The sequence below is a fragment of the Grampus griseus genome (assembly GCF_964374135.1).
Source record: "Grampus griseus genome assembly, chromosome: 6".
In the NCBI taxonomy this organism is placed as follows: Eukaryota; Metazoa; Chordata; class Mammalia; order Artiodactyla; family Delphinidae; genus Grampus; species Grampus griseus.
The window spans coordinates 8886007-8899977 of NC_139000.1; the positions used below are offsets into that span (position 1 = coordinate 8886007).

The 13971-nt window shown below is 59.2% G+C and overlaps 1 protein-coding gene across 2 annotated transcripts in view; it reads right to left on the reverse strand.

The window, feature by feature from the left end:
- LMX1B (LIM homeobox transcription factor 1 beta) overlaps positions 1–11886 on the reverse strand; it is a gene marked incomplete at both ends in the record, with an annotated part of 79443 nt that extends 67557 nt beyond the window's left edge. For both annotated transcript variants that reach the window (XM_082656119.1, XM_082656118.1), the window contains 2 exons: positions 10713–10899; positions 11748–11886. In XM_082656119.1, the coding sequence (XP_082512245.1) occupies positions 10713–10899; positions 11748–11886 (326 nt within the window). The remainder of the gene's footprint in view (positions 1–10712; positions 10900–11747) is intronic.
- Positions 11887–13971: the final 2085 nt, after the last annotated feature.

Below are 13971 nucleotides of genomic sequence, written 5' to 3' on the forward strand. Positions count from 1 at the left end.
TGTCGCTTTTACGAGGTGACACCCTGCTTTCAGCCCGATCCTCCCCACGCCCGGAGCCTGGGCTCGAGAGGGAGGAGACTGCGTGCAGTCAGGCATCTCTGGAGCGCTCCCAGGGCGCACTGGGGTCCCCGGGAGGCTGCCCCGGAGCATAGCCTAAGAGCTTTAAAAGGAGGCCAAGGAGTCGGGTGTATTAGAGACAAATTCCTACGAAGTCCCCCCTCCAACTCCGTGGACTCCGGGGCTTTGGGTCTGAGATCCTAGAAGCCGGGCGGGAGGTCGCCGGCCTGGTCCTCTGGAGGGGGTAGCGGAGCCCTGGGGGTGCGCGGGTTTCATTTGCTGGGTGTTGGTTTTGCTTTTGGTTTTTTCAGCCTGTGCAGCGACCCGGAGTCGTGCGCGGCGGCTTCTCGACACCCGCGTCTTCCCACGGTGCCCGGAGGCGAGTGCCAGCAACAAAGGTGCGCGCCTGCGGCGCCCGCTGTGGGGCTGGAGTTCTAGTTGTCGGAGCTGGCAGCCAGGGCTCGGGCAGGGAGGCGACCTTGAGGGCCTGGTTGGTAGACCTGCCTGGATCTGGGCGGCCCGAGCGCCGCAGTAAAGATCTGCACACTGTGGGACAGGGGTGGCGGCGGCGGCGGTGGCGAGAATAGAGGCGCCACTGGCCCAGCAGAGAAGCAGGTTTCTGCAGGGGTTGAACAAAGGAATTCGCCCTCGAAGAAAGGGGCCCAGCGAGCGGCCGGGAATGGTCAACTCGCAGGAGTACCAGCATGGCGACAGCAGTCCCAGGGATCCAACGAAATCCGCCCCGCCGAGGACCCCAGGCTGGCATCTCCATTCGACCTCTCCCTGCTTCTCAATCCTGCTTTAATGGGGATGGTGGGTGTGCACTACCCAGTGCCACTTCTCCTGGGAAAAGGGGTCAGATGGGGCCTGTGCTCTCCATCAGTGGAGGCAAAAAACCCCACCAACCTGTATCCTCTGTATCCTGAGTCCTCTGCCCCATTTTCCAGAAGCTGACAATTGAGGCTCCTTCAAAGCAATCCCTTCCCCCACCTTTGGTGCAACGCCTGGCGGCCCGGGAAACCCAAGCGCGATGGGAAATGAAAGGCACGGGGCGGGGGGGGGGGGGGCCAGGGTTAGAGCCCCCCTCCTCCCTGAGCCCTCGGAAGGGGTGGAGGGGACACGGTTGTAAGGTGCTCGGCTTCTTTTCTCTGCTTGACATGAATAAGGGGATTAGGACGGCAAGTTTCCGTCGTTCACTCCGTCGGACAAAGGGCCCCGCGGTTTGAGCGGCGCAGCCTCTGATTAAACGACAGAGCCCTGTCACTCAGCACCATCCTAGGTACTTGTGTTCGTGACATAATCTTATTAGAAGATAAAACCGGCGAAATCCTTTTCATAATGAAAAGTTACATTTAATGGCTGGACTCGCCCCCCACTCCCTCCCCGGACCCTGCTCGCCTCCCCCCCGTTGCTGTTGGATATGGCTCGCCTGTAATTGGCATTTAAAGCACCAAGTCCGGGAGAAAAACGGGGTTTAGGGTTTTTGTAATCCCCCTAAACTGTCTTTGTTCGAAATCTCCACAGATACAAGTCTGTTAAGAGTAAATATTTGTGGATTGATACAACCCCATTTCCCCCCTGCAAACCGAATCTGAAAAAAAATCCGCCCTCCCGCCGTGGTGCGGCGGGGGCGCCGGAGGGAGGGGGCTGGGTCGGCCCCAGTGTCCGCGCCGGGAACTCGGCTCTCCGGGCGCCTCGCCGCCTCCAGGAGTTGAGGGACTTTGCACATTTCTCAGGCGGGAAAAAGGTCTTAGACTCTTTTTTTCAATTTTCTATTCCCTCGATAAACAAACCTCCCGATCTCGCCGCTTTGGGGCCTGCCCGAGGGGGTCGATCGGAGGGCTTGGGGAGGGGCGAGGGCTTTGCTCAATTCCAAATGAAAATGCGAACTCTCTCCGCCAGCCTTGCTCCCTTCCAGAGCGTTTAAGTGGCTCGGAGGGAACTCCTGGGCCGCGGGAGGCCCCGCCCTGCAGAGCTCCCCGAGTCCAGCCCAGGAGAACACCCGCAGCCGCCAAGGGCCCCCGCAACGACAAAGAGCCCCGAAGGCTGCCTCGGGGGTCCCGGGCTCCCGGCTCCAGCCCAGCCCGTCCCGGGATCGGATTCCTTCATAAATCAGCGGCTGGGTGAAAGGGCTGCGCTTTAGAAAGGGCAGGACCGTGTGCGCGTATTAGAGCCCCCGGTTCCCAAATCCGGGCTAAACCCCTGGTGACACCGAAATTCATCAACCGCCGCTGGCGCCCGCGGCTCGACCAAGGAGCCCGGGAGCCAAGGAGCCTGTGCACGGCGCTGCCCCACTCGGGGGTGAAGGAGAACGAAGAGCAGGAACCCTCCGAGAGGTGGGCCTGGAGGAGAACGCGGGTGGAGACCGCCGAGAGCCCTCCCGCCCGCGCGCCGGAGGTGGGGGCGCTGAAGGAAGCTCCCTACCCGGAGAAAGGCAGTTATTCTAACCTTTTTCCTTCTCTGGCAAGGACTGGCCTTACTGGGGGCGTTCCGGCGGGAAAAGGGCAGTGATCCCCCCACCCCCTGCACACACACACACACACCCACCCTTCCACGCTGGGTGCTCTAGGGAGAATCACTACGACTGTCCAAAGTGGGAATCTGGGGCTTCCGGAAGTAAGGGGGTGGCTCCCATCCGCTTTGGCAGTTAGACCTGCTGCGGGTGGGGGGAGAATCTGCTACAGGAGTAACTTCGGATCTGAGGGAAGTGACTTAACTCCCTCAGCCTGGGTTTGCTCACCTACACATGGAGCTAGAGCAAAAAAGGTCAGTGCACATCCAGGCACTGGAGAAACACCCATTCCTTTCCTTCTAGGTGCACTGCTGTGGCTTGCCCCTCTGGGCTTAGTGAGGCTCTGCTCTGCCCGTTCACATCTACACCGGCCACGCTCAAGAATCTGTTGGGGAAAATTGGGGACTTACGTGCTTCAGGAGTGACGGGGGCCCATCCACAGGCTGCTGGCTGCCCGCCTCCAAGGACCAGTTTCTGACAGCCAGACCTGCCCCATTCCTTTTGCAAGGAAAAAATTCAAAAACACCAGCCTAGACCCGGGTGAGGAGCGAGAGGGTGGGCAAGGCTGCTCCAGGAGGCCTGTTGAGGAGGCTCCACTCTCTGGGCCTCCCACTCAGGGCAGACAATGCATTCCTGCCGGGCAGGGAGCCTCCGGCTTACTTCCCAGGCAGGCAGGAAGGAAACATACATTGACTGAATGGAACGAAGGCTGGCATCTTTGGGTTTGTTTCACTTTGCTCTGAGCAGCCCTGTGAGATTGGGATTATCACCCCTGTTACACAGAGACAGAAACTGGAGCTTGGGAAGAGGCACCAGCTTTCCTAAATGCCCTTGGCCTGTGTCACTGGGAGCCAGAGACATTTTCAATCCAGATCTGTAATTGCAATCTTGCTGTTTCCTTTGAGAAAATGTGCCCCGCTCAGTGGGCCCTCCTTTTAGAGGAGGTGGCCCCAGAGCACCGTGGTCCTCTCCATCTCCACAGGCTCGGGCAACTCCAGGCCTGGGCGGGTGCCCACACCCAGCCAGCCCAGCAACTATGGCAATTCAGGAGTCACGTGACGACAGTCACTGAGTCTTGGAGGATAGCAGGAGGCGGGAGGGGGGAACAGCAGTCACACCCAGCTCCTCCCCTCTCACCATCGTCGCTGCTGCAGCACCGGCAGAGGCACCTGGGGGTGGGGAGGCACCTCTGGCAGCACGGTGTTCCAGCACGCTCACTCATCTTCCTGCACCTAGCCAGCTGCTCGGTGGTCTCCTGACTCCTGTCAGCCCTGGTGGGCACCTCTGATGCTCTGGGCAGCCTACAGGACCCTCCCCGCTGGCAACCAGCTCACAGTTCCCGAGGAAACCTCTTACAGCACGGCCGGCTAGGAAGCAGCAAACATCTTTGTTTCTTCTGGAACCAGATTCCAGGAACCGGGTTTTCCCCCCCCAGTTCACCAAGTGCCAGGCCAGCCAGGTGCTCCGCCATCAGCCGGCGCACTTGGTCCAGGTCTGGGCCTGGCTCCCAATTGGGACAAAGCCCCCTCCCCCCAGACCCCTATACTCCCCCACCTCCCTTCAGCGCTCCGGGGTCCACCAGGCAGGTCCAGCAGCTGCCCGTCAAGAAGCTGAACAGAAATGGATACAGGGACTTCCCTGGTGGCACAGTGGTTAAGACTCCATGCTCCCAATGCAGGGGGCCTGGGTTCGATCCCTGGCCGGGGAGCTAGATACCACATGCATGCCACAACTAAGACCCGGTGCAACCAAATAAATAAATAAACATTAAAACAACAAAAAAGAAATGGATACAATATTGCCCCAGAAATAACAAAGGAAGGGCCCACGCAGGAATTTATTTGTACTGATCAGGCCGGGGAAAGGTAAAGGGCAGCGAGGAAGTGCTGTCAGCCAGGACTGAAACTCAAGAAAGTTGCCATTCGGAGCACAGTGGCCCCTTATACCCCTCCACTGCCAACACTGCAGTAGTTAAAGCAAACACTGGCCCTTCACGGCCCTGTCAGTTACACCTTCCCCCCGAAAATTACACAAACTTTGAAAGATTTTTCTGAGAGAAGATGGATGCTTCAGGCGACTTGAGGTCAAGGCTAGGCTGTTTAAAGTATATTATTAACAAATAAACATTTACTGCACACACAAAAAAAAAGAGAAAAAAAAAAGGAGAAAAACTCTATAGGCCACCGGGGAACCAAATCATGTTGCTTTTGGCTTCAAATGACAGGAGACATTTATGACATGAATGGAGAACACCAGCCGGTTGATGAAATGGCAAACGTCTGCCACTTCGCTTCCTCTGCCTTCGTGAATCAACTTTTTCAAATATGGTTTTCAGCCTTGCCTTCCCCTCAATACCACCGCCTCCCCACTTCTGACTGCAGTGGCAATAAATGTATATAATTTTGGTTTTGCTCTCTGCTGCCATCAGCACAGAATCTGGGGGTTGGAGAGGGCTGGGTCAGCCAGAGAGCCAAGGGCCTTGGGTCCTCCTGCACCCTCAACTGAATGACAGCTCACAGGAGCTCCCTGGATGAGTGGACCACCCCTCTCTTCTTCCCTCCCCTGAAGCTGGGGCCTGACTGTGGCGTCCAACAAATTGGAAGTTATAACTCACGTCATTGAGAGTATCTTCCGTCTCTCCGCCTAACTAATGCCAAAGTAGGACTGGGTGGTTGTGAGTGTGTGTGTTTTCCCTTTTCTGTTTTAAAAACCTCACAGCTGCAGGGTAGAGGAAGTTCCTTGGGGAAGCACTGCCAGCTTTCATGGACCAAAAATACCTCCTTGGGCTGGAGGAGCCTCCTGACTGCCCAGGCTGATGTCTCTCATCTGAAAAACATACAAATCCTTGGATCTCTCCCTCACACACCCCCTCTTCTGACTCTCCCCTGCAGCCTCGGAGATGTCGGTTGAGCTTTATTTTCTGTCATTTGAGTCACAAAAACAAATGAGCATGAACAGTTTTCCAAATATTAAATTATACTATTGTGTGCTTTTCCAAGTTATATGCAGACCAGGTAGATTCCAATTGTTCCCCAGTGGAAGGATCTTTGCTTTAGTCCAACCTCCAACCCCCAAGGAGAAACAGGTCAGCACACCAGGCCCACCCTGCTGCCTGCCCTTCCTGCAAATGCACAGTGGGCATTTGTTTTCACTCATGTAATCAGAAGCTTTTCTGCCTCTCTCGAAGTGCAGGAGAGGATACTGGATCCCATGAAGTGTGAAACATTTACTGAAACCTCCCCACCCCCACCCAGGTACCTCGTGTAATCCTCACAACCACCCTGAGAAATATCATCACCCCTACTTTGCTGATGGAGAACATGGGGCTCAGAGATGGGCAGCCACTTGACTAAGATCACACAGCTACTGAGTGCTGGGCTGTGAACCCAGGTCTGTCTCACACTGTCCCACTCAGGAAAAGGGAATGGTTTTCCCAGGGTATCCCTCATCTTCCCTGCACAGAGGCTTATGACAAGCCTAGCATGCCAGCTGCCCCTCTCTTTGGCAGGGAACCCATGGGCAGTTTGGTGTGTGGCCTTGGAGACAAGGCATTCCTTGCCACGCTGACGGTGATAAAGTAACAACAATAATTTCCAGAGTATTAACAACATGCCAGGCAAGATGCCAGGTCCTTTGGGGCATGTTATCTCCAATCCTTATAAGAATACTTTCCCCCGGGTGGCTATGTCCCCCATTTTACAGAAGAGGCTCAGGTAGGTGTCAAGGCTCTGTGGTCCTAAGCCTGGCTCCAATGGGCAGACAGGAGGGAGCTGAGGGTCACCAATCACATACCCCAGAGGAGATCCTCACAGCCTGCTTCCCCCACTCGAGAAAAACCCAGCAAACAAATTAGGCTATACCAGCCCAGAGCCTAGGGAATACAGGGTGAGCCGGGAGTCAGCTGTGAATAATGTCTCTGTTCAGCAGCGGAGAACTGCAACCTCAGGAAGGCCTTTGGTTACCTTTCCGCCTACAGCCAAGGTGCTAGGGTTAAATGCAGAGGTGCCCTCCCAGGAGCCAGAGGGTCCCCAGACTTGGGCTGGCAGAGTGAGCCTTTCAGCCCTTAGATCTCCAGGAAGAGCACTACGGAGGCCTTTTAATAAGGGAAAGCGCTGGCTCTTCCTTCCAAGAACATCCACTTCCAGGACAGGCCCTCTGGCCCAGACTGTGGGCAGGGGTGTCTGCAGCTCCGAATTGGTCTGATGGGGGCCATGCCAGCTGGGGTACCCACTGGTGGAGGGGATGCTGCTGGTAACTGGCACCCTACAGCAGGGCCTAAGGGAGGTCTCCCAAACTGGAAGAAGCAGCAGGCAGAAAAGGCTGGGGCCTGACTTTGCTCTACCCGTGCGCCACACCCGCCGCTCTGAGGAGAGGTGAGCCTCCCAGGAAGGCCTTTCCCGGTGTAAACACTTCCCAGGAAAGGAATGTGCTGGGAAGAGCTGGTTGGGCCACTGGAGCCGCAGCCAGCTGGGGTAAATTTAAAAGAAGAAAAAAAAAAATCACCCCAGGACTCAGACGGCTTTTTGTGAAACTCAATCAAAGCTTCGCTGCCCCACTCCTGCTGCAGTGGGCGCATCCTACCTGGGCAGGCGAGGCCCAGGGGACCGGCGCGGGCTCGGCGGCAGAGAGGCGAGGCTGCCCGGGAAGGCCCGGTGACAGAAGCGCACCGCCAGCCCGGGACGCCGAGGTAGGCGCAGGGCGCACGCAGGCTCCGGCTCGCACACCGACGAGGCTCGGGTCGTCAGACCTGGGAGCTGTCTTACAAGCGATTAGGCTCCATTTTGTGACAGATTTTTGGACTCTCCACCGACCCTCCCCCCTTCCGGAGCCTCCTCCCGGAATTCGCCACCTCCTCGGGATAGAAAGATAGAAACCCTTTCCAGACAAGCGACAGACGGCAGGAAAAGAGAGTTACATAATTCTATTTGGCCAAGCGGCAAAGAAAAAAAATTGAGGAGAGGGATTTATGTTGTCATTTTTTAAAAATGCGTTCTCCGGTGAAGGAAGGAGAGAGGTGTTCGTGATTTTGCGTTTGGAGGCCGCGTTTCCTCCCGGTTTCTAACCGGGTTTTCTGTCCGAGAAGGAGCTCGGGCTGCCGAGGGGCCAGAGGCTCGGGCATAGGAGAACTATCCGATGATTTTTTTTTTCCCCCTGAAGGAGCCCCCGAAAAACACGTACTGAGAAAAAGGAGACTTCGAGTTATGCGTGAAAATGCACAAATGCCGTGGTGGCCTGCGCTCCGCTTTGCAGGTCCAGGACGTGCGGGTGGATTTTATCAAACGCTATTAAATGCACCCAAACGTCAATTAATCACCCCGTGGTGCATAAAATAACGCTGTGCCTCTGGGTCTGTGTCCCGGATCTCTAAAACAAATCGAAAGGAGGAAGAGGCGCTTAATAAAAATAGCAATCTCCTTCCAAGGACCGAGCCCGGCAACTCCTATCAAGACGAAGAAACATTTTTCAAAAGTTATGGCGGGGGTGTGTGTTAATTTCCCAATACCGCTGACGCACAGACTCCACAAAATTGAGAAGGCACGTTCCTGCGCCCACTTGCCTGGATTCTCGTCTGAAAAGCATTTACGCACAGATGCAATAAATATGCATCTGCGATCCTCAAAGAAAAAAATAAATCGTGAAATACATTTTTACTGTGCAAAGAACATCGCTTCCCAGTGAGCCCCCGCCTGCGTCTCTGCGCTGGCTCTCCCAGAGAAAAGCTGATGCGAGATCCGACTGGGTATTTGTCCCCAGAATTGTCTTGATAACAACAATCCCCCTTCAGCCCCCAACTGGCCAGCCTAGTGCAGATACCTAATTGGCATTATTGGAAGAAAGGGGGGGGGGCGCGAAAGAGGAAGGCACCGTGAGAGGCATGAATAATGCCCGCCTGCTGCCCTCGGGACCTAGACTCGAGCTGGAGATTCGCCCTGAACCAAAATTCACCCGCCAGCACACCCCTAACTGCACTGAGGGAGAAAGCTCTTAGGCGCCCTTTTTTCTTTTTTAAACAAACATATTTTCGGCAAAGCAATCGCTGTTTAATGTTTAATTGTTTTGTAAAATGAGGGAGTTGGCCATTCAGCTTTAAGGGATCATCTAGCTCAACATTTGTGACTTTACAATTCTGTGCTCTGAAGAACCAGGGGGCATCCTCTCCTTGTTTTAAGGAAAAGCTCTGTAAATGACTGAGGGGTGGGGAGGAGAGAGTGAGCAGATATGTACAAGAGGCTGGAAAGAGTCTTTACAAAATGTAAAAAAAAATTTTTTTCAAAAATTTGCACAAATGACTCGGAGGCCCATTTCCAGTTTTCTGGGCCTCCAGCCCGCACGTGTTAAGTGATCCAGGCTGAGCTGTGCGGGGAGTGGCACTGCCACAACCGCGCTCGGGGTCAGGCAAACAGAGCAAGGCGAGGGGTGCAGGACAGCAGGATGTGTGTGGACTTAAGGCCGGGGAGCCCTGCTGAGGGGCCAGCCCCAAGCCTCCAATCACATCTACCCCAACTACTTTCATCACTTTACGCTGCTGTACGCCTGCCTGTGGCAGAGCTGACCGGTGGCCTCACTTTCTCCTGGAAGTAGAATCATATCAGTCCGGGGCACAGCACAAACACGAGCAGTGGCAGTGTGCCTAACCTGGGGTGGTCCAGAAGGGGAGGTCTCTGGGACCACAGAAGAGCTGACTCTGAACAGGGTCCCAGTTCCTGCTCTCACTGCCCCCCAGCTGGCAGGAAGTACAAGGCAGAAAAAGCAGCTCCTGCTGAGCCCCCAGAGCAGGGGAGCACCGTCAGAATAGGTGCTAGCGTAGGGCGCACACGGAGACTTCTGAAGTAGAACCCGACGCCCTCTCAAGGGCTCTGGCCTGCAGTCCCACCTATTTCCAGGTCTCGGCCAAGCTGCTCCACTTCCCATCAGGGCCTGGATTTAGGGACAGTCCCTGGGCAGAGCAGGTAGGCTGCACTTAACTACCAAGCACTGGCAGCCCAGCCTTTTCCCAGAGGCTTGGGCACACACAGCCCCCCTCTGAGGCCCAAACCACTCGAGCAGCCTACCCACCCTACAGCCCCATCTGAAACGGTTTTCTGGGCTTCGCTAGAAAGTTCTCACAGGCACCCGCTTGTCTCCAAATTGCTGCCCTGGGCATCCCCACACCCCTCTTCCTCGTGTTGCTCCTCTCTGCCTCCCTCTTAATCACACTGTCAGGCACAAAACTCAGAGGGTCAAAAGAAAAAGGAAAAAACCAAAACCTGGATCTACTCTTATCTGCCAGGAGCCCCCTGCCAGACAAACCCACAGTCTCAGCTAAACGCAAAAGTCAGTAGGTAGGGCTCAGCCCAGTTTCTGGCCTCAACGCTGAGGCTTGGGCTCCGCCAGGGCGGAGCAAGCCATCCTGCCCCAACACATACACATGGCAAGAAAGAAGGGCTGCTGGGGAAGGTTGACTTGGCCAGTTCCTCACCCCATGGGGAACCCAGGTTGTGGTTTCCCACCTCTTAAGGTCCTCTTCCTAGACAGCTTCTCCAGCCAACAATTATACGAGCAAAATTCCCGCATGGAACGGTTTGGGGAGAATGCACACCCTTTTCTCTCCATCAGGGACTGAAAGTGCAGCAGGAGGCCTGGCAGGACGGGGGCATCCCTGGCTGCTTGGGCACTTCTGCACCCTGCCATTCCACCTCCTTGCTTCAAGAATCCCAAACCCACACAAACCCTGCCTTTGGGCTGGGGAAGCACACCGCCAGTGCCCGGCTCCCTAAAGCACTGCTTTCGTTTGAAAAATCAATTCTCGGTCCCCAATGCAGGCCTCAGTGAAGCCAGCCCCTGTCCCACGACTGCAGCATCGTACCCCCTCGTCGGCCCAGGGCCTTGTCCCGCACCCCGACTGAGCGGCCCAGCGCAGGTTTCCCGGACAAAGGATGGCAACGGGGGCTGCCGGAGGGTCCTGGCTACCCCACCAGTGCTGGACGCGCTGGGACGGCTCTGCCCTGCCGGGAGACGCGCAACCCGCGGAGTTCTCGGAGCTGACGGGCCCAGCGGCGCGCAGGGCCGGCGGCAGGGCGGACGCTGGCCCGACATGGCAGGGGGGCGGCCGGGCTGGAGTGCCGTGCGGCTGCGGGAAAGGAGAAGGACGAGAGGCGCTTACTGTTGGTAGTCTTGTTTGCAGTACAGTTTCCGATCCCGGAAGTAGCAGCTGGTGGTGAGGGCTTGCTGACACGCCGCGCACTGCAAACACTCCTCGTGCCAGGACGACTCGTTGACTCGCATCAGGAAGCGGTCGGAGATGGGCCGCTGGCAGCCCTCGCAGACGGCGGGATGCGGGCAGTCGGAGCCTGCAGCGCACAGGGCGAGAGACGGGCCGTCAGCGCCGACCAGCCCGGCCCAGCGTCCCGATCGCGCGGTGCCCGCAGCTCCGGCCCCAAAGGCGAGGGCAGCCCGGTACCGCCGTCCGCCGCCTGCGCTTCCCCGGCCGCCGCGCCAAGGGCCGGGCAGCCTCAGCTAGTTCGTCCCAGTCAGCGGACTCCGCCGCGGAGAGGCCGCGGGCCTGGAGCCTCGGCTCGGCGCTGCGCGCTCCCCTTCTCCGGAGATCGAGCGCTTGGTGATAATATATATGAGAACGAGCACAGCGCGGGGCAGCCGGCTGGGACCGAGACAGGAGAGGTGAGGCTTAGGCGCCCGCTGGCTGACACGCCCCGCGGTGGCGTTCGTTGTCTTCTCTCTCTCATCTCCCCAAAATCTGTGGTTTAGCTGACCCAGGGAACATTTCCCTCTTAGAGACTCCCTCTTCCCAGGTGACCTGGCACCACTCTCAAGCTTGCCAAGGTGACTGACTACTTGAGTCCTCCATCACCCCTGCCACCCGCCTCCTACCTCTCGCCCGGAGTGGCAGCTCTGGAACTGAGGCCCGGTGAGGATGGGGGGTGGCGGCTGGAGCTGTCCTGTCCTCGCTCCTCCTAGGTGGTGTCCCTGCATACCTCTGTCCCCTCAGGATGCCTGTCTAGGCGTGCCTGCCTGTTGCCCCTCTGGTGATCACTCCAGGAGTTTTCTCTCTGTGTCCCCCACGCCCCCATGTTCTGCAAACCACTGTCTTTATCCGTTGGCCTGGAACCCTGTGTCCACCTCGGAACGAGACTCCTGTCCCCTGCCCGTGACCACTCGGGCGTTCCGACCCCGCACTCACCCAGCAGCACCCCTAGAGTGGCGGGCCCGGGGCGCAGGGCGTGCTCCTCCATCTTGATGCCGTCCAACATCTTAGCGCAGTCCGTCTGCCCGCGGGGGAAGCACCTCTCCAGCGATTCGGGACCTGTTGCTATATCCATGGGACGCGGGGCGCGCTGCGAGCCCCGCCGGCCAGTGTGCTCACCCGCCCGCCCGCCCGCCTGCCGGCTCGCCGCCGCCGCCGCGGCCCGGGAGCCGGGGAGGCGCGGCCCCCGCGGGTTGGGGGCTGCGGCTGGGGCCGCCGGCTGCCCCGGCGAGCGCGGAGCGGCGACGCGCTGGCCCCGGGCCCCGGCGTCGTGCGGGAGGGCCGGGGCGGCTGCAGTCCGCGCCGCGCTCTCCCGAGCACTCGTAGCCACGCGCGCCGGCTCCTCTGTCACCTGCTTGTCAGCCCCGGAGCCGGGCTGCAGCGGCGGCGGCAGCAGACGGAGCCGCGGGGAGGAGACGGCGGCGGCGGCGGCGGCGGGCGGGGGAGGGGGGGGTGCAGGGGCGGCTCCGCGGGCTGCGGGGGGGCGCGGGCGGCGCTGCGGGGTCCCGGGCGGGGCGCAGCGGGCCGCGGAATTCCAGGCGCGTTCCCCGAACTACTCTAGTGCCATAGTGCGCCCGAGGAGCCGCTCGGTTTAGAGCTGGAGCTGGCGGCGGAGGGATACTCCAGCCGGGAGCCGCCTCACCCCTCCTCAAACTTCCTGACATTTGAACTCATTGGTGCGCCTCGTATCCCTGCGCCGGGATGAGCCGGAGGCTCCACGTCAAATAGTGCCGTCGCTGCCCCCCCGTTCCCCGCGGGAGGGCTCCCCGCGCCCCCGGCTTGCGCCCCGCGCCGTGCCCGGCCCCGAGTGCGGACCTGGGTGCCCCGGCCAGGCCGAGCGCCCCGCTGGCCCCTCGCAGAAGTTTGGGTCGCCTTCGAAACAAATCCTTCTGCCCCACCCCCTTGAAAAACTGATTTGGGAGTTGGGGAATGAAGGCTTTCTTTTTTTCTTTCTCGCCTTCTTTATTATTAATATTTTGTAAAGCTTCAGCGCTAAGAGGAGTGGCCCTGAGCGAGGCCAGACTGCACGGACGGCGGGGAGCGCAGCGGCTCCACCAGGGGACGGCGCCGGCCGGGAGTGGCCGCCCGGGGACCCCGACTGTTGGCCGAGGTAGGTCGCACCAGGCTGAGTTGGCGTCCCCCGGGTGGCGGCGCCTTCCCGGAGCCGGTTTCATCCGTGGAGAGGGCTGGCTGCCTGGACTGAGGGACGGGGACTGGCAGGAGGGGAGGGCTGCTGGCTCAGGATTTGCCAAAGTCCTGGCTCGGGGAGAGGGGGATTTGGCTCCAGATTTGGGGTGTGGGTCCGGGAAAGCGTCAGGCGTGGCAGAGATTGGGTGGAGAGGTGAGCGAAGATCCCGGAAGAGCCCCGGGATCAAGGATGGGAACACTGGGAAGGCAAGAAAGGTGAGGCCCGGTTTCAGGCGACCTAGAGTTTAGAGAACGATTAGGTGTGAGAAAGGGATCGCGGGTACGGGTGGGGCAATGGACGAGAACCTGGCCTCACAGGATTGGGAGTGAGGGCCATGGGTAGAGAGTGGTGGCTCGAGGGTCGCGGACTGAAGACCCTGGAAGATGTGCGTTGGGCTGCTCGAAGGAAACCGGATTGATCGCTGGGATAGGCGACCTTTGGTGGCGGAGGGACCCTGCCGGGGTCGGTAGGCCGTGCCCGGCAGGGACAGGGCCCTGGCCAGCCTGGGCAGCGTGGGCCTCGGCACTGGGGAACGAAAGGCCGGAGAGACCGAGCGGCCGAGTCCAGCGCTGGGTGCGCAGGCCGCTGCGTCGGCTGCAGTGCACCGCGCCCGGGCCGGCTGTGTCTTCGGCCTCCGGGGTCCGCATGGAGTCGCGGCTCGCCCGGGAGCAGGGCGGCCGATGCAGCCCCGAGGCAGGAGCAGATTGACCCTGCGAGCCGCTGCGGGGCAGCCCGAGCCCCTCCCGGAGCGGAGCATTGGCGCGGAGCGGGGCGGGGGCGGAGGGCAAGGGAGGCGGGTCCCCTGACCCCGCTGGAGGCGAGAGGGCAGATCGGATTTGGAGCCTGCGGGAGGCTTGGTCAGAAGTGGCCCCCTGTGCCGCGGGGCCCCGCGGAGGGGCCCGGCTTTGTGGAGGATTAGAAGCTCCCGCCCCAGCCCAGTACCTGCGTGTGTGTCGGTGGGTGTCTGTGTGT